The following is a 20,206-nucleotide window of genomic DNA, read 5'->3' on the forward strand; positions in this document are numbered from 1 at the left end:
CGGAAGCTCAATTATGTCGTCATTTCCTGTAACTTCGACCTTTTGAATACCATTGACTGCCATCTAGTGGAGAGACACTAGAATTAAACCGGCGACCGGCGCTCAAGACTTCACGTTGGTAAGGACTTACTGCCATTTTCTTTATTTTGAATATATATATAACCAGTTATTTTACACCGACTCATACAAGAAAACTGCGAAAACTTTAGCGAAGTCATTTCGTGAAGTATAGTCGTTAGCTATACGTGTGCTTTTGATTTACAGCTTGGGTAGTGTAGTTCACGTTAGGAACATGGCACTTGACCCCCGCAGAGTTCGGGGTATCAAGAAATACATTAACCAGAAGCCCCCGGGGCAGTCAAGCCGAGATACGCAAGGTCAGTTACGCAGCTGAACGTGCCCGAGTTAACTGTGAAAAATCGTTAAACGTTTTACGATTATACAGTATAATTTACGATCATCTGTTGGATGTAGTATCCCAACGAGCGTGTGTCCCTGGTTGTGTCTCGGTTAGCTCACTTTAACACAGCTCATTGTTGTTTTAACGTTGCAGCAATGCTGGTCTGAGTAATTTAGACTAACGATGTACTGCAATAAGTCAGACTGCCACGTCAAACTGCCTGTTTACATGTCGAAACCTGGAGTTTCATTTTTGTCATTTCCACAGGATTCATTTAAAGTTACAGCGTCATTGTTGTCAGTGTCTCTGTTATGAATGGCCCAGTTTTCACACATTTCACAACAGGTGGAAGCTGTTTAGATAAATAAAACCAATGTGTTCATCTTTGGGTGGGAGGAAGCTAATACTTTCTGATTGAATCATTTCGCAGGAATCATGAATTACGCTCGGTTTCTGACAGCTGTCAGTGCAGCCAGGAAGCCCTCCCCCATCCGGATGCTGAGTGAGTATTTTCACCTGAATATTCTCACACGTGCTTTTATAAACAGATCCAGGTCACAGATTTCACAGGTGGCAAAGTTGTGGTTTGTAGTGAAAACAGATTTACCCTCTAGGCTATTTGTTGCGTTTGTCTCATGTGACAGCAACCTGAAGCTCTTTGGGTTGTGGACACAGGGACCCTCCTCCAGACAGGATCTAGAGATCAGATGATAAAGCAGGCCTTTGATACCAGGCTTTAATGGTGCATGTCGTCTAATATATTTCAGTTAAATTACCCCCTTCTGATAATCCAGTCTTAAAGATGCAGAAGCTAGAACTTGACTAATTGGATTTAGAAGTACTTTTTTTTTTTATTTACATGTAGACAGCTTGGTACATTTAATCACTGTTTGCCCTGCATTTTTCCATGTGCTTAACCTGACCATACACAGTGATAGTCATTAAAATCCTGCTAAAACACAATTAATATGTATGTGAATAAATGCCATAAACAGCCAAATGCTGCCTTGTTTTAACCTAAATGTCTGGTAGATTTATCCATCTATCCTATCCCAGTATTATCAGTGATTACAGCTTTGAACCCTCCAGATATGTTCACTGGTTACTTGAGACCAAGATATTAAGTAGTTCAACTGGTTTACATAATGCTGATTATGCTGCAGGTTGTAGTACGACATCAGTATCTTATAACTTGTATTGCAACCTCAGTATGAGACCTTCATCTTGTCTGTCTCCACCTGTGTGAAGCCGAGCTGCAGCAGCGGTCACCTCCATCACTGATCTCTTTGGCTGGAGGAGCGCCCAACCCCAACACCTTCCCCTTCCAGTCGGCGAGCATTAAGGTGAAGAGCGGACAGACGGTCACCTTCGACGAGACGGCGATGAAGAGGGCTCTGCAGTACTCTGCCTCTAATGGGTGAGAGACCCAGACAGGGATCCTGAAAGCAGTCGCTTCTTAATGAGATTAAAATGTGATCAGTCCACGATACAGCAGGAGGGGTTATTAATGAAAATACATCCTATCAGCTTCAGTGTGGCTGCACTGTGGGAAATTAAAAATCAAATACAGCAGCAGAGAGCGAGTGCCTGGACAGGAAAAGCTGGTAAATTCGTATCCTGAGCAAAATCCATGTTTTTATGCATGTGTCGCTCTTCAGTGGTGATTAAAGTAGTTGATTAATAGTTGGTAAGTCTGGACATTAAAGACCTTTTCCTTCTTTTTCTGAATTTATATCTCAACTTGACTTTAAATGACGTCACAAAAGTGTGCAGCAGAGCGTGGAGGTTATCAATCTTCTGCAACCTTTATCTTTTTATGACCCCCTGTAAACAAGCCCTCAGGTGACCCGCCTGCAGATTCCAATGGTTTCAGTAGTTATCAGTGATCATAGTTTATATTGGGCGCCTCTAAACTAAGGCGACGACCATGAACCGTAACGTCTCAGGATTGAATCGAACCTGGCCCTCATTTCCTGTCATCTCTCTCTGCTGGTGGTCTCTAATAAAAGCATAAAATGCCCATAAAGTTTAAACACCAAATCTGGACTTCAAACAGATTATCACACACCTACACGTTCGTGTTTATCGCGCTGTGGTGGTTAAAGCTCCGAGCCCTCTGCTGTGCTGTTTTTAAATGGTGCTTCCAACACATCAGTCAAGTGTTGTGGGCAGTGATATCTTCTTTCTGGAGCTTTATGTTGATGTAGCACATGTTCTTGTATGTGAAAGTGATTCCTTTGTCTGGCAGCTGACACTAAATTACACTAAAGATATTTTTCTCAGAAAACTTGCCCGGCAACAGCACGGATAGATGCTTTCATAAAGTAAATTGTAGAGTGGTAATGGCAGAAAGGAGCAAACCCGAAATGCACTGTATTAATAAAAAATGTTGCACATTATTAGTGTGAAATCATCTGTGTACGAAGTCTTACATAAATTCCTGTGTAGAATACCTGAGCTGCTGACGTGGATGAAGAACCTGCAGAAGAACCTCCACAACCCACCAACCGCCAGCTACACCCCAGAGAACGGCCAGATGGACATGTGTGTTACTACAGGCAGCCAGGAGGGGCTCTGTAAGGTACAATTATACCCCACAAACTTTCTTAAATCACTCATCCGTGCTGTTTAAGACCAAATCTGTTCGTGCGACTAGTTCTTGCATAAGGTTGATTTTGGACGTGTTTCTTGTCGTGTTTGTTCACCTTAGGTGTTTGAGATGCTCGTCAACCCTGGAGACAACGTTCTGGTGGATGCACCCACGTATTCAGGCACACTGGCGGCGGTGAGAGCACTTCCTCTATAACAACATGCACGTTCACTTGTTTACTGAGTCTTCTATAACCCTCTTTCTTTTGTCGTCTGTAGCTCCAGCCGCTCGGTTGCAACTTGATCAACGTTCCCAGCGATCAGCACGGCATGATACCTGCAGCCCTGAAGGAGGTTTTGTCTCAATGGGACCCCTCAGAGATCCACAAGCCCAACAGCACCGCCCCCAAGATCCTCTACACCATCCCCAACGGAGGAAACCCCACCGGCGCCTCCATGACGACTCAGAGGAAGCAGGAAGTGTATGAGGTTTGTCTCCCCTGCGGAGTGCTGCAGCTGAAGCTGTATTTTATGAACCTGGTCCGTCTGATTAATGCAAAGCAATCAGTGGAGCGCTCGCTCTTCTAATTAGAGCTCGTTGTGAAGCTGATTTCCCTGCAGGTTCACTGTCAATTTACATTCACATCTTCTTAATAGCTGGCCAGGCAGTACGACATGCTCATCATCGAGGACGACCCGTACTACTTCCTGCAGTTTGACAAGGTACAAAGAGAGTTCGCTCACCTCCTCTTTTCTGCCACTTAAGGTCAAGCAGTTCAGTTGCCTCCATGGTTGTGACTTTATGGTCTTAGTTCAGCATTTGACTTGGCTGATTCTTGTTACGTCGTCATGTATTTGGCAGCCGTGGGCTCCCACGTTTCTCTCCATGGACGTTGACGGGAGGATCATCAGGACAGACTCCTTCTCTAAGATCCTGTCTTCAGGGTGAGTGTGTGTCAGCAGCCTGTGAAATGATTAAAATGAACGATGCTGCGTTGAGGAGAGGCTGGTAGCTTCGTTTAACCCTTCCGTAATAATTCAATCATCTGTGCGCATCTGTAGGACAAAGACACTGAGCGGAAGGATGTTGTCCATGTTGTTTTCTTTTGTTTGTATTGAGCAAATTAGACTAGGCATTTATACATTTAATCTTTACTTTGTTAACTTAAGATGAAGAACGATTTTCAATGCAGAACAGGGCAACACAAACACAGAGGCTGCAGACCAGGAACAAGCAGCTGTGTTTAAAGTCACCACATATTCAGAGCCACATCCAATAAAGTGAATTTTATTTGTTTATGTGTACAGGGACTATGTTTTAGGTTAAGGGATGAATATTTCTGTTATATATTATCAGGTTAAATATTACACAGCTGACTCTGTGTAGGAGATGTTTTATGCATAACTGCCCCAGCGTGTGTTTTTGTCTTTGGCTACTCATCTATGTGTGTGTGTTTTGTTTCAGGCTGAGGATCGGTTTTGTGACCGGTCCCAAACCGCTGGTAGACCGGGTGGTGCTGCACATCCAGGCCTCGACAATGCACACTAGTACCTTCACACAGGTGATTAAAACCTGTTGTTTTTTTGTTATATTGTATCACGAGTTGGAAACAATCCTATGCAGCCACCATTGGAGTCTATTTCTACAAATACTGTTATACTAATACTATTACTGTAGCCTACTCTTAACTGCAGCTGTGCAGAAATACCTGATTTAAACAGAATTAGTAGACATGCAAAAAAAGCTTTGCAGCATTTTGATTTAGAATTCTAATGTCAGCGTTATGAATTAAGCTTCTAGCGATTCGGTGCTGGCTTCAATTTTACTCTCTGAAACTCTCTGAGCTTTGTCTACTGTCTATCAGAGAAACTGCCTTTCTAAATACTCAGCATTGGTTGGCTGAGTGGCAACGATGAAGCATGCTTTCGAGCGGCGTCATCGACCTCGCAGCGAGACGGGGTGTGGGGTTTGTGAAACCATACAAGACGTGGCGTGTCTGGCTCAGCAGCAGCTGCAGAGGAGGTTTTAATAAGGAAGAAGATTAATTAGGATCTGCTGCCATCCTCTGATCCTGTCCTCGCTTCTATTCTAATCTGGACTAATGTGTTGGCAAAGATTTAAAGTGCATGCACGCGATTACAAAATGTTCACTTTCTTTCACGTGCGGGCAAATTGGAAACATGAGCCAGCCGCAACAAACATTTAAAGGCTCAGCGGTGAAAGAAAGGAAGCGTCATGCTGCAGGCTCGTTGTACAGTCAAATTATTTGGCTCCACAGTCTTTGAATGTTTGCCCGTCATTACATTATATAACCTGCATCCTGCTCCCTTTCAGCTCATGGTGTCTGAGTTGCTGCACAGCTGGGGCCAAGAGGGTTTCCTCCAGCACATAGACGGGTACGCCACTTCCCACAATGCTGACTGGTCTGACTGGTTCAGAAAACAGTGCGAGTTAAATAAGAGCGACACTCTGAAACAGGTCTCTTTTCCTCTCGCAGGGTGATTGAATTTTACAGGAAACAACGCGATGCCATGATCAGCTCTGCAGACAAGTGGCTCAAAGGTTTGTAGTGAAGTATTCTGGAAGCTTCAATACTGAGACTTAAAATATAATAGAAAAAAAATAAATAAAAAGCAGCTTTGAAATGTTGAAGAGGAAGAAAATGCACTGAACATATTTGTTAATTATTACATTTACACTGCATCAATACTGAATTTAAACATTACTTTTGTTTGTTTACAAGAAAACTCCACAGGGTGCCCTTTAATATTCTTTTACCGAAATAAATAAATAAATAAAACCAGATCTGACATCGAAGCAGATGGCCGCCCACCCAGAGCCTGGTTCTGCTCGAGGTTTCTGCCTCCTAAAAGGAAGTTTTTCCTCGCCACCGTCGCCAAGTGCTTGCTCATGAGGGAATTGTTGGGTTTCTGTTGATAAAGAGTTTGGTCTGTACCTGCTCTATAAGTTAAGTGTCCTGAGACAACTTTGGTTGTGATTTGGCGCTATATAAATAAAACTGAATTAAATTGAATTTGACACTTCTATAGACTGTCCAGTCAGCAATATAAAAAGCGACTGGCTGGCTAAAAAATGTGGTTTTCTGTAAATTCAATGTAATATAAACTTGTGATTGGTCAAATCTGCTGTTAAAACTTAAAACTTGTTATTCAGTTGATTTAGTATTATTTAGTCTGTTTAGTTTGTATTTATTTGGGTCACAGTCGTCACTTTTTCTGTTTGTGTGTGTTGTCATATTTGAGAAAAAGAGAAGCAGTGCCATTGAGACGATATGTGAAAAACATGTACAATACAGTGCAGTTAAAGTACTAAGAGAAGTCGTGTGTGTGTGTGTAGATGTAGCTGAGTGGCACACCCCGTCGGCAGGCATGTTCCTGTGGATCAGACTGAAGGGCATAGCCGATACCCAGCAGCTGATTATGAAGAAAGCCTTGGAGAAAGAGGTATTTCAGTTCAAACGCTCACATATGAATCTGTTTTTGTGATGTTTTATGCAACAAAACTCCAATTAACTCTGTCCACTGAAGGTTAACACATACGGACTGCACTCCAGTATGCTAACAGCAGGTACCCACAATGCATTTGGGTGCTTTTTCCTCTCTGTTGCACTGGTTGTGAGCAGATGTTTTGCACCGGGGGGGAGGCAGGTATTGTGTCTGAATAGAGTGTAGGATGGTGCATGTGAAGCAGCCATTGTGTGCACTGTGAGTGGGTTCAGCCACTGAGTGTTTTCCCTCCCCCACACACACACACACACACACACACACACACACACACACACACACACACACACACAGCGTTAGTAAATCCCTGCTGGCGAGCAGCTTATTGGCTGTGAATAAACAGGAGTGGGTACAATCAGGCTTTTCCAAGGTCTGCACAGTGGGCGCCTCTCCTCTGAGTCCAGGATATTTAAAACTCCCACACAGCCGATAGTAAAGAGTCCCTGTCTTCTGTGCTATCAGAGCAGAAAAAACAACGCTCCAGAGTTGAAAAGAATTGAGCAGAGAATCCCTGACTGTACTTTATCTTTCCCATGATTCAAAGCTGGGATAATCACATTCCAGCCTCTCTCAGCCAGTCTGACATTTTTAAGTAACAATATTTCTGAAAGACGTTAACATTTCGGAAAATACTCAAATTCACTTTCTTGAAGCTAGTTAGCTTAGCTTAGCACAAACACTGGAAACAGGAGGAAACCGCTAGCCAGGCTCAGGTAAAAAAAAAAAAAAAAAAAAAGGTTAAAAAAAATACAACTACCAGCACCTCTAAAATTCACTAACTAACATCTCATTTGTCTAATCTGTACAGAACCAAACCTTTTTTTTATCCACTTACTCATGTTGTTTTTATTTTGCGCTGAAGGTGCTGCTGGTTCCCGGAGGCGTCTTCATGATCAACAGTAGCGAGCCCTGTCCCTACGTCAGAGCGGCCTTTTCTCTCTCCATGCCAGAGCAGATTGATGAGGTAGGTACACACACACACACACACACACACACACACACTCCTTCACTGACTCTAATCTCAACAAATCTTTCAACAGGCTTTCAGAAGACTCTCTTCGCTCATCAAAGATGCTTTATGATTTATTTTTCTCTCTGTAAGAATTCACCTTGATACGTGGTACATGAGCTACTGAGGCGCCCCCAAGTTAGAATATGTTTTAAAATTGTGTAATATCTGATTATATCTAGAATATAGTCAAGAGGGGACATTCAGAATATATATATATTTATTTTTTAATGTTGATTCGGCTGCATGTGTGCTCAACATAAGTTATTGCTGATCCTCAGTTTTAGAAAGAAAAAAAACATACAAAAATAAACTTTTTTATCACTCTGAATTTTGTCTTTTGTGTCTGCATGTTTTTACAGAATTCACAGTTTTCACTGCTGCTCCACTAAAACCTCAGACCTTCGGTTACGCCTGATCAAACACTTTTAGTTTGCCTGGTGCATCGATTTCACCCATCAAATTTAGCTTTTTCTTTATCGCAGTGTGGCATAGATTCATATGCATGTTTCTGGAAATGTGTCATTTCAAACAGGTGGTACAGAAGATGATTGCGAGGCCTCTTAATCAACATAAACCGTGCCTGCGCTTGACTGAACAAATTAAATGTTCAGCTAGGGTGTTTTTGTCCTCTGAGGGGCAAAACTGGAGCAACATTTTTCTGAGGGATTTACTGTGAAACACATCAGTTTCACAGTTCTTAAAACTACAATTGTGGCAAGCAAATTAGCACTATTTCCCTTTCTCTGTGCACCTTTGAAGTAGGTGCAATTATGCCAGAAACAGACTCAACTTCTGTTTTTGCTGTATTATTTTAGGGTTTAGGATACGGTTTGGCTGCTCTTATTGATCACACCAGTTGTTTTTGGGTTTTTTTTTTTGCAGCCTACAAGTTAAAAATCACAACATTTCAGCACACTTTATACTTTACAGCCTGACTTATGATTGAAGCAAACATTAAGCTGGTGCAACAGGTGCTTCTCTCTTTGTTTCCTGGTGACCTTGTGAAAAATCACAAGTTCAAGCAAAGGGTACTGTTAGTCGTGTAAAAAACAAGTTTTTCACCGAACAGTACCTGCTGACAGCAACAGGGTCTGTCTGTTGGTGGAAACTGTTTTCTTTTCCTTTGTACAGACTTTCTCCCTGCAGCGTTAATATGTAGCACTTTATGAGTGCGACAGCTCTCAGAGGTGTTTGTGTAAAGCTCAAACATTCATCCGTGACGGATAACAGGGTCAGGGGGCGGCTTAAAAATCAGGCTTTTGCAACACTTATTTACTGTGAAGAAAGGTATTATAATCCTCTCGCAAAGACTGCAAGAGTGAGCCCTGTCTAAACTATGCAGCCGTTAATGTGTAAGCAGTATTAAACAGGTCTACAGTAACTACTTGGGCAGTTAAAAAGTAAAGCAATGAGCTTTAATGGAAAAAATATGTACAACAGCAGTTAGACACTGGAGTAAAAGTACCAAACCTCCTCTAAATTTCATCAAATTTAATGCAGAATCTTTGGGGAGACAAATTACCTGATGTTTCATTTTGAGCCAAAGATGAAAAGTAATGACTTTTAACACATATCCACACACACACAACCTTATACCCACAGTTTCTATACATAGATGGAGCACTATTGACTTAGTTATTGAGTGTTTGCTGAAGCCTTGGTACAGACAGTTGTCGATTTCAGAGGTTCAAGGTCAGTCAGTTATCAACACTAGCACACAAATGAAGAGCATGTACAGTCCGATAACCCTGATTTGGTTTTTATTAGGTGCTTTTCCTCTGCCTCTTTCTTCCAGGAATGTTTTTGATTCAGAGGGAAGTTTGCTGTTTCCTCTCGCCGGATCATTTTTTGTTTTGTACGCTATCTGCAGCACTGCAATCTGCTTCAAATGTCTTTTTATTGTCAAATCTCTTTAATTGGCAATAAATGCAGATGGCAATGTGCTCTCATCAGTGCATTTACCTGCCACTGTATGCCATGTCTTAAAGCTGCACTGCACCACAAAATGAAATGCATGTACAATTTACCTTTATATGAGGAAGGTTTTCACCCAACGACTCTGCAATTCTCCTCAGTTTTGTGGAGCTTCCTAGCAACTTTTCACTCAACATTTTTTTGCTTTTCTGGCTTTCTTCTTCTCACTTTCAGCAGGCAGTTTTTGGAGAAAACAGCCCAGTAAACACACTGTACTGTAACCATCCAGCACCAAATGACAGATAGACAACATTAGCAACAAGCGGGTGAACACAGCAGAGCGTTTATAGCAGGTAAAGAGCCAGATATTGCCAAAATGAAGACATAACTAAAACTTGAATTGAATATTGACTTAACAGCTGTCAGGTGGCCACAAACATGACTCCGGATGAATCACTCAGTATATGCTGGGTGTGTGAACAAGCGACTGTTTGCTAGCTTCTTCAAAATATACATAATGTCTCTGTGTAGTTTACTGCTTGCTTTGCTGCCCCCAAGTGGTGAAAAGGTCAGTTAATGCAGCTTTAAACCTGGGTCAGGGAATAACAGTGACAGGAAACCCTACAACAACAACAACAACAGTCATTATCTTTTACTTATTTTATGCTAGCTAGCAAGCTAGCTGACTGCTCACGAGAGAAATTATATTCATTTCTTCTAGAAGTGTGGCTAGCTCCAATGCCCAGAGAGTCCCCATGGAGAATTAACATGAACTCTGGTATAGTGATAAGTGTTTTATAATAGTTTTAATACTGTAAAAACATTTTTTAATTGCCATTTATTCACTTTACTGGCCCACCTGTTCGGTCCATACCACCCAGGCGACGCTGCCGCTCCTCCACCCTGACGTGCGGGGAAACTAACGCTAGCTGTTGGTTCCAGCGGTGGGAGGAGGATGGAGATGCCGGAGAAATAGCAGACGACGGAACGTCGACTCTGGTGCTTCCCCACCAAACATTAACAGCGACAGACCATGATGTGAGTATGAAAGGTGTGATTTATCAACCGGAGAATGTGAAATTTGCTCGCGTTTTGTCAAAATTTAGCCGCTAACGTCGACGCCGCGTTGGCTGTTTGCTGGACCGTTGGGCTCGCGCTGACGAGGCGACGTTATGCCGCATATCTCGGCATAAAGTCGGTGATTTCTACGCTCTCTACCCAGGATTTTGACTACTATCTGCCGTAACATTTATTGTTACCTTTAGCTAAACGAGCTTTTGTTTGTGAGAATACATGAATGTGAAGGAGCTACCTTACGACCGTTTGTAAACAGTTTGCAGTGGCACAATTTTGTAAGGGTCCCGTGATGTTAAAACCACCGTCCAGCACATAGCCGGGTCCCTCGCCCGTGTCTTCTGATGTCCAGCGGTTTAACAGCACAGTTTGACGCGACGAAACCTTAAAAACACTCTATACACATCGCCAACATATACACTCAACTATCTGCGTCGTTACGAGTTCTTATGTGAGTCACATTTGGTAGCTTTATGTTTGGAAAAGAAACGGGTTAGGACATAGACGGAGCCCACACCGGGCTCCGTTATGTTGTAGTGTGGCTTTGTTTTCATATTAATCAAGTCGGTAGGTGCTGTCACAACAGAGGAGAAAGCTGCTTGTGTCCGGGAAACGTTGCAGATGATCCGTTTCAACGTTTTTGCAAGTTGTAGACTCGAATATTTTCTATGATGTTCATATGATGTAACCGCTTTTAGCTGTGAACACTGTTATTAGCTACATCCGACTTAAATAAGCCCATGACTAAATGCCTGTGTTCTATAATGTTATATAACTATGCATGAATATGATCGGTTTGTTCAGGAAATAGCCATTGACAGCGATTGTTTTTTTTTTAGCTGATTTTACTTTAAATGAAAGCTGTTTTTCATGAATCGTCCTCTGATACAACCATGCAAGACTTCAAGGAAATGGGCAACAATGATTGCAGTCATATGTGCTTAAGAAGTGTCCAAAAGTGATTTCCCTTTGTAATAATATAAACTGAGAAATGAAAGGAACTTTATTTATATGTAAAGTTGAAGTCATCAGATATTTGGTATTTTTGCTTGATAATCAACTAAATTAGTAAACAATAGTGTCATAATTTAAAAGGCTTACTATGACAGCAGAATATTAATTTAGAGTAGAAATGATTAGTTGTAAATCTGCAGCTGTTTTGACAACCCATCAAGTGTTTAAGTCATTTTTCAAGCTGTTTGACACAATTTGAAGACTCCACCTCAGGCTCTGGGAAACTGTGAGAGGCTTTTCACTACTTTCTGATGTCTTAGAGGCCAAATGATTAATTAATAATGCAAAAAAGTATTAGTTGCACTCTGGTATACGTTTTAGGCCTGGTTATTAAAACAGCCTTCTTATCAGTTTGTTCCAGCTGCTGAGCATCAAGTCCTGAAGAGTGTCCTGCGCCGTCTCTGATTAATACACACCAATCACTTTCTTCTTTTCCAGTGAGATGTTTTACGCCACAGACCTGAATACCAAATTGCCTTCGACAATCAAGAGATAGCCAGTCTGCTGGATGGAGACCCAGGAGGACTGACAGAGTCTCTTTCCCCCATGGGTGACGCACCAACAGTCTGAGAAAATGCACTGGGCCGGCAGATCTGTTTTTCTGGTACTGGCGACCCTTATCGCCTCTCGCACCACCGGGGCCTTATCAGTGGACATGGACGGAAACCGTACAGAAAATGGCACTGTGACAGACGGCGGATTTGTCCCAGTTGTGTTCACAAAAGTGAACCAGATAATTGCTCGGGAGGGTAGCTGCGTGCTGATTGACTGCAATGTTACCGGAGACCCGTTCCCCAGTGTTCAGTGGTTCAACTCCCATGGAGACCGCTTGGATACAGAGACAAATGGTGAGATGGATTGTACTGTTACTTTAAACCTGGTTTCCTGTTCTCTTTGTCACCAGCACTGACGTCAGTTGATTATAATTTAATTAGCAGCAAAAGCAGGAGGGTGTCAGGTTTGTTATTTACTAAGGCTTTTGAGAGTTAACAATTAGACATTCATGTGAATTTTTCAATTTGAGCAAATTAATCAGTATTTAGACATTAACATGCACATTGCAGGGTTTTCTCCAGGAAATGGGGGAGCAGATGTTATGATCAGATCCTTTATTTAGTAAATGATGTATTAAATCTAAGAGCTGCCCCCTAAAAGTCAATGATTTGAGTCATCAGTTCACAACATCCAGAGTCGACTCGTGTTTTATCAGTCAGGTGAATGCACTTTTGTTTTTTAGCTGTGTCAATGCACACAAAGCAATGCAGGAGCACCAGCATGGCAGGCTGAGTCTCAAGCCAAAGTCCAAAAGTTCCCCTCAGCCAGCTCAAAGTGGATCAACAAGGTTCACTCACTGCATTTCTTACTTTAAGAATTAGCTGGATGCAATTTTAAAATATGAGTACACAGTTTAAAAAAAAAATAGCCACACATCCATCTTAATCAGGGTGGCTCGGTGCCTTGCTCAGTGACGTATCCAGGTGTCATCGATGGACCAGGAGTTTCTGTTGCAGAACATAGAATGCCTTGGGTTTGGGGGACGGCTTGAACAATGTGCACACTACTGAATATTTAGTACCTTTCAGATAAAACCTTTATGCAGTTTTTTTTTGAGGGGCACGAAATTAATTTTTTGTCACATGAAAACAAGGAAGCTTGTAATTAAGAACATTCAGTTGTTGGATGATAATGGCAGCTAACACAGTTAACAAGAAAGAAAGGGTAGCATGTAGGGCTGCAACAAAAGATTATCTTCAATGTCTATTGATCATTTATTTTCTTGATTAATCGATTACTTGTTTGTCAGAAAATCCTGAAAAATGTCAGTCTGTGTTTCTCAAAGCGTCTAATATCTTGTTTTGTCCACAGTCCAGATTCAGTTTACTGTCATAGTGAAGGAACTAGAAAATATTCACATTTAAGAAGTTGGCGAAGAAGTTGGTTGATTAAATAGTTGTCAACTACTTGATGAATCGATTAATCATTGCAGCAGCAGTGGAGTGAAGAGAAACAGGAACTGACCTTGTGGACGGTGTTGATTTTAGTCCTGGTTCCAGTGTGATATGCTGCAGACGTCTCTCTTTTGAATCTTTAATCAGAGTGAAACCTGACCTCTGAAAAGGCGGAGTAGACGACCTTCCTGAGGGGAATTTGGCTCAATTATTGCACATTTTGTCTAGCAGCAGTTTTTATTTTCTTGTGTGATGGCAGGCAAATTAAATTCAGGAAATCACTTAGACAGTCGTTCTTAGTAATGATTTTCATTCAGGCCGTCTGTGTTCGAATGTTGTGATTCAGCTGAGAAGAAATGCACAGTGAAGAGCTGTTTCGATGCTTCTCCTCAGCCGACTTGTTGAAACCTGCCATCAAGAGCAGAGGCAGCGCTGTTATTATGACTGACAAACCCAGAGCAGGGTCTGTACCATCACAGGAGCATAGTACAGCAGAGTGTGCTTCACAGTCAGCACCTTAACCCCTGAACTATCAGCGCTCTGTAATTAGGAGAGTATAAAAACACAGATATAATTAGGCAATGGCAGACTTTTACTCAGGCTGCTTTGAACTCGCTCGTACTGTTGGGCAGCACATCAATCACATCACATGATCCGGCTTTGGAGGTAAAATTAGAAATCTTGCTCTCACATGAAAAGGCGGATGGGCGGGACGCCGTTGTTGGCCCGGCTACATTTCCTGACCAAACATCCATCTCCTCCAGAGGATACCAAAGTGGGAAATTGATCGCGCTCGCAGTATAAAAGACGGCAGAAACAGTTTTTATGGCCTCTTCGAGCCTTCAGACGGCAGATTTAGAGACGCCCTCTGTGATATCTGTCCATCTTCACGCCCACTCAGTGCAGGCGGCGAGTAGTTGAGGAGGAGTTGCAGATGAATTCGCTAAAAGGTTGCTGCTTGTGGATGAGTCGCCCTTGAAAGGCCAGTTCAGAACAAAGCACAAACCATACAGTATGTAGTTTTTATCAGGAGCTGTTTACAACCAAAGGTAGAAAATATGAATAACTGTCAACAGTGAGGAACATCGATTAACCTGAACGACTTTGACACCGTGGAAAGACATATATCTGTTGTGGTTTTAAAAGGTAGTTTTTCATTGCTTTGAACGCAAAAAAATTAAATTCTATCCACCTACACTGTGATGGGGTGCAAAACCTTGACAGATAGAACAGAGACCTCAGGCGCTGAATTTATTTAAGGGAGTAGTTTGACATTCAGGGAATTAGACTTATTTGCTTCCTTGCTGAGAGCGAGAGGAGAAGATTGATACCACTCTCATGTCTGTCTGTTAAATATGAATCCACACCCAGCAGGCCGTTAGCTTAGCTTAAATACTGAAAAGTGACAGCTATCTATAGTTGGTGAGCTTGGTGAGGAAGATTTTGTTTCCACTGGGGAGAGCCAGGCTAGCTGTATCCCCATTTTCCAGTCTTTGTGCTAAGTTAACCTAACCTGCTGCTGCACACACTCCCATATCACCTGCACTCATGCTCCAATTAGCACGTGAAGCTATTTGAACTGTCAATCTGTGCATTAGACTCTTGCTGGTGTCGAGTCGCCCGAAGTTATTCCAGCTTCTACCTGTGTCCATTTTACATTTTATTTAAAACTTTTCCAAAAGTCTGGTTGTTAATGGCCAGATCTGTTACCGGTTAGCAACAACTTTAGCTTGAAAAGTTATTGTGCACTTTTTTAAGCCAATTAGGTCACACACCTGGTTCACATGGTGATGCAAAAATGGTAATTTGACTTTGTGGTCAAAACTCAGGTGGACTGGAAAAAGACTCCAAGAAAGTGTCATTTAAATTCCTCCTGAGCACCCATGTAATCAGCGACTAAAATGATCTTTATGGCTTTATGGCCTCGTGGGTGGATGGAGATTTTAAAAAAAATGGAGTTTGATTAAATCATAACACTGGAAAACGACTTTAATGTTTGTAATTGAGGTAGGCTGACCTTTTAATCATGTTTTAAGGCTTACCTAAATTACCTAGTCCAACATGTAAATAGATAGTCCTTGTTTTGATTATTCAAACCTCAGCACCCAGAGCAGCCACGCCACCTATTTAAATATTGAAGGCTTGGCAGGAGTAAAGGGATCGCAGCTGCTCTCCTGTCTGGACTCACAACCAGATGAAAACCATGTTAAAACCCATGAACTGGTTTATCTGCTATCAAACGTACATCGTACACTAACATGGCACACAGATTGAGGCTCACCGTGTATGCTGCTGCTTTAAGGACTTGCATTAAAAAAATTGCTGCAAGGCTTAAAGTCACTTGTTTTTTTTATTGCATTATAAATATGTTTGCCAAAACAGTGCGTTCTTTTGAGTTGTTACACTGCATAAAAAGAGAACAGCATGGAAGTACAACGTAAGCAAATCTGAGTAAGCAAGTTCCTCTCAGAAAGCAGCAAACGTCAGCTGCTGCAGGAGCTGCAGAGGAAAGTTTACTGTGGATTCACGCAGCAGACAAACATTTCAGGGTTTAAACTCTGACCTCAGACTGAGTTAATAGGCAGATTGCATTTTACTGGGTTATCTAGTGTCAGCGAATCATGTTTTTAAAAGCGGGTCAGTAAAGTCCCTTTTTTTCTCTGCATATTGTTAACGCTTTGTGAACCACAAGTAATAGATTCAAATTTGTATTTGTGCTGCTTCATCACACACATTTTGACAATTTGTCAAACTAGCTGGTTATGACGTGTACTTAAATAAAACTGTGGTTCATTACAGTAAGGATTTCATTTTCATAGCACTCCATATCAGTTAGGACAATATTTTAGTCACCTAAGTAATTGTTAAGATCTCAGGATGTGGAACAATTGCAAAAAAAATGTTCCGTCAGGAGGAAAAACCATCACACCCATCAAACCCAGGCTGTAATTAACCGTAGTTATCCTTTACTGAGTTGGCCTGTGTTTCTCGCTCAGCATATTCATGACCTCTCTGTGTCTCTGTAGGTGGGAAGTGGTGGCTGTTGGACGGTGGTGTCCTCAACATCACCAGCATCGAGTTTGCAGACCGTGGAAAGTACACCTGCATGGCATCCAACGTTCACGGCAGCTCCAACTGCACAGTGACGCTGCGTGTGGTCTTCACTAACGGGGACATGGGCGTGTATTACATGGTGGTATGTCTGGTTACCTTCACCATCATCATGGCCCTGAACGTCACACGCCTCTGCATGATGAGCAGCCACCTGAAGAAGACGGAGAAAGCCATCAACGAGTTCTTCCGCACAGAGGGTGCCGAGAAGCTGCAGAAGGCCTTCGAGATCGCCAAGCGAATCCCCATCATCACCTCGGCTAAGACGCTGGAGCTGGCCAAGGTGACGCAGTTCAAGACCATGGAGTTTGCGCGGTACATCGAGGAGCTGGCTCGCAGCATCCCGCTGCCGCCGCTCATCATGAACTGCCGCACCTTCATGGAGGAGATCCTGGAGGTGGTGGGGGTGGAGGAGATGAGGCACACCTTTGTCAGACAGGCGCCCGAGGGATGCCGCGAGGGACCGAGCAGGGCCATCGGGGCGAGAGACGTCTTCACCATCCTGCAGGAGAGGGAGAGGGAGAGAGAGCGGGGGCGAGAGAGGGAGCGCAGCGAATCGCCCGCTGCCGACTCAGACAACTCTTCAGTCCACGAGCAGCCGCAGCACATCGCCATCCAGGTGTCGGTCCACCCGCAGCTCGCCATCAGCGGTTACTGCAGCATCGAGGCCCCACCTCAGCCAGAGGCTGCACCCTCCTCCCCTCCCCCCTCCTCCCCTCCACCGCTGACTCCTCTTCACCAGGAGGCGCAGCCCGAGGCGGAGGGACAAGACAGCCAGCAGGCTGCGCCCGAACCGACAGACGCAAGTAAGACCCCGTCCTGCCAGGTGTTCTACGAGAGCCACGTGTGACGAAAGGAACGGACCCTGGAGGACGAGTTATCTGCTATGCATTTCCACTTGAAGACAAAAGGTCAACAAAACATTTTTAATTTCACATTTTTGAGAAAAATCACTTTTTTTTATCTTTTCTGAATGGATCTCTTGAAACCTTTCTAGGCTGTTCTGAGAATCCATCATGAGGTTTTTAGACACTCTGGACTTTCATGCTTGAATGTACACGGGAGGGGTAATCGATATTATCGTTAATGTAATAGGCAGCGAATTGTACTGGGACATTTCCTGTGTTGAGATTTTCATAGCTCAGACTATTATTTAAAGAATTAGGGTACTTCACTCTCGGGGGAGAAAGGTTTTTTCGGTTTTTAGTTTCTTACAGTGCTAGGGTTTTTATGACTAACTCCAGAAATCTGCCTCAAGCTGCTCTTCATGCTGTTTTTCAAGCCATGAAAGCTCAGCTTCCTTCATCCGCTCAAGAATTCACATCCAGCTACTGTTACAGCTGATCCGCTGTTATTGTACAATGTTCTGCTCACCTAGAGATGCATGCTGGACTGAAAAAAGATTCGAGAGTTTGGTCATCATTTCATGATTGTATGGCCTACTGTATTTCTACAAAACAAGAAGTAAGCCGGGTGATTCTGTGTACAGTATATTTCCTGATTGGGTCATACACACCTCTGGGTAGAGTTCTTGTCCGTTTCTTTTAAAATATTAAGTATTATTACCCATTGTGGTGTGATTTTGTTTCGCAGCTAGTTTAAGCTGTTTTCTTTGTTTTCTTCCTCCTCAGTAGAGAGAAGTAGCGTCCTTTCCTCTGCCATGTGCTTTTCCTTTTCTTTTTTAAAAATTATTATTTAATTGATCTCATCTCAGCATCGTCTTGCTTCTGCAGAGGCTTTACAGTACAGTTGCATTTCTGCTGCATGTGAAAGTGGACAGTGGGGATGTTTGACATCTTTCTCTGGGCCTAAAAGGACTCCTTTCTTTCTTCCTCTTGCTTGGCTAATGGTTCAGTCTGTGGCGGAGATGAACTGAACTGGATGCAGTTCTGCTTTTACCGGTGCTCTTGAGATGCCTCTTTTTTTGTAGTGAATGGAAGTGCTGTGTTTAAAAAAAAAAAAAAAAAAAAAAAGTTTGGTCATGGTTTTTTTTCCCCTCACTGGTGCATCTATTACTTCATGTGTCTTCCTTCTTTGTGAGTTCATTTTGAGGGGAATTTATCTACTTTTTCCTACAGTCATCCCTGTTAATGTCTAATGAAAAATAGTACATTTATGGTATGTGTTGAGTCTTAAGACACTACAAGGCCGCAACTGGTACACAGTCAGAGTTTTGTCGCAGCAAAGATTGTACTATGACAGGAGCTAAACAACATTTAAACTGATGAGATGGAGTGAGTTTAAACAGCTGAACTACATTTGTATCTGAGAGATTAAATCTGAGGTTTTCAAAGTGGGGCTTGGAGGGAGAGATGTGAGGCAAAGATACTGTGTGACAAGGTACTTAAAAATCCTTTTCCAACTCCATCTCGTAGTCATGAACATACTTTTGGATTAGATGTAATTTACACTTTTTGAGAATATTATTATCCCCAATGTCCATCGTGAATAAATATCCACAAGACTGCCAAAAAATCACGTAAAAAAGACGATGCTTACAACCCCAGACTTGCCTGAGAATCATTGCATTTTAAAGTTTTCATCGATGCAATGCAATCAATGCAATCCAGTGATAGTTGCCTGTTTATCCTTGAGTATATTGTAAACAGGAAATGCTTATAGCTAATTCAGCATACTTTTCATGGTGCCAATTTTTCAAAATCTAAACAATGCAAAAAATTGTTAGCTCACACGAATTGGCTCTATTATACTTCCTGCCTGTATTTAGCTAGAAAAAGAAAAGATTTACTATAGAATAGTTAATTTTCCATAGTAAAGTCAAGCACACTGAAGGAAAACATCCTTAAAAGAAGAGTGCTGTAATGTAAGATAGGCTCTCTTTTGTCATGGCAGCGGTAGCCATGGTTACAAGCTCGTCGTCTCTGATGTGACACAAAGGTTAGGGAGGAAATGAGTCTGCAGACTGAGCTGGAAGACGTTCAGCCTTCAGGGTCAGAAGGAGAAAAGACTCTTACTGTGGACACGCAGGTAAAATCACAACAAGAAGTATTCAGATCCTTTACCTGCAGCTTCTCATGCCCGCCCTGCTCGAATTGCGTCCTGCCCCTGAATTGTGCCCTGTATGACACCCCTGTTAAAGTATGTGTATCAATAAGTTAAGTCTGATGTGTTGATCAATAATGGGTTCACCTTGATCTCACATTTTCAGCTCATCATTTGTTAGTCTTCCTTGGCACTCCTGATCTCTGATAAATATTTTCAGCAATAAGAGGAAACAGTCTTTTGTTTTCACATCTTAGCGGGTTGATAATCTCTTAATTGTTTTGTCGAGATAATTAATTAACTCGTGATCTTGAGATATTAGAATAATTGCAAGCATGGCCGTTCTTGGCTTCTGTACTCTCGGTACCTTAGAAACAAAGCGCTGGTTATCTGCTGAAGAAGATTCGGTCAGAAGCTCCAGAGCGAGCAAGCGAACCTTGAGTAGGAATTACTGTGACGAAAGAAAAAATATTCCATAGCGTCAGTAAGTATAATTTTGTTCTTGAAAAATAATAAACCCCCCAAAACCCACCAATGAATTCTAATTAGTAAAATCCAGAGTGAATCCAGAGATCTGTGGAGAAACATTTAGGAAAAACCCCAATTAAACACCAA

General features: G+C 42.3%; 2 protein-coding genes across 3 annotated transcripts; both read left to right on the plus strand.

Annotated features, from left to right (window-relative positions):
* The first annotated feature begins 78 nt into the window (after positions 1-78).
* aadat (aminoadipate aminotransferase) lies at positions 79-7,848 on the plus strand. 2 transcript variants are annotated; one of them, XM_041965289.1, is made up of 14 exons: positions 79-118; positions 831-902; positions 1,649-1,817; positions 2,849-2,981; positions 3,111-3,185; positions 3,269-3,478; positions 3,647-3,712; positions 3,852-3,934; positions 4,455-4,551; positions 5,325-5,386; positions 5,488-5,552; positions 6,348-6,454; positions 7,377-7,478; positions 7,555-7,848. In XM_041965289.1, the coding sequence occupies exons 2-14, from the start codon at positions 836-838 to the stop codon at positions 7,594-7,596; spliced, it is 1,278 nt and encodes a 425-aa protein (XP_041821223.1). In that variant the 5' UTR covers positions 79-118; positions 831-835; the 3' UTR covers positions 7,597-7,848. The 2 variants fall into 2 exon arrangements, with proteins under 2 accessions (XP_041821223.1, XP_041821224.1); XM_041965290.1 differs by lacking the exon at positions 79-118 and adding an exon at positions 358-377.
* Positions 7,849-10,335: 2,487 nt separating this feature from the next.
* mfap3l (microfibril associated protein 3 like) lies at positions 10,336-19,830 on the plus strand. Its single transcript, XM_041965704.1, has 3 exons — positions 10,336-10,478; positions 11,967-12,376; positions 16,504-19,830. The coding sequence occupies exons 2-3, from the start codon at positions 12,103-12,105 to the stop codon at positions 17,436-17,438; spliced, it is 1,209 nt and encodes a 402-aa protein (XP_041821638.1). The 5' UTR covers positions 10,336-10,478; positions 11,967-12,102; the 3' UTR covers positions 17,439-19,830.
* Positions 19,831-20,206: the final 376 nt, after the last annotated feature.

The sequence above is a fragment of the Chelmon rostratus genome, chromosome 23, assembly GCF_017976325.1.
Source record: "Chelmon rostratus isolate fCheRos1 chromosome 23, fCheRos1.pri, whole genome shotgun sequence".
NCBI lineage: Eukaryota > Metazoa > Chordata > Actinopteri > Chaetodontiformes > Chaetodontidae > Chelmon > Chelmon rostratus.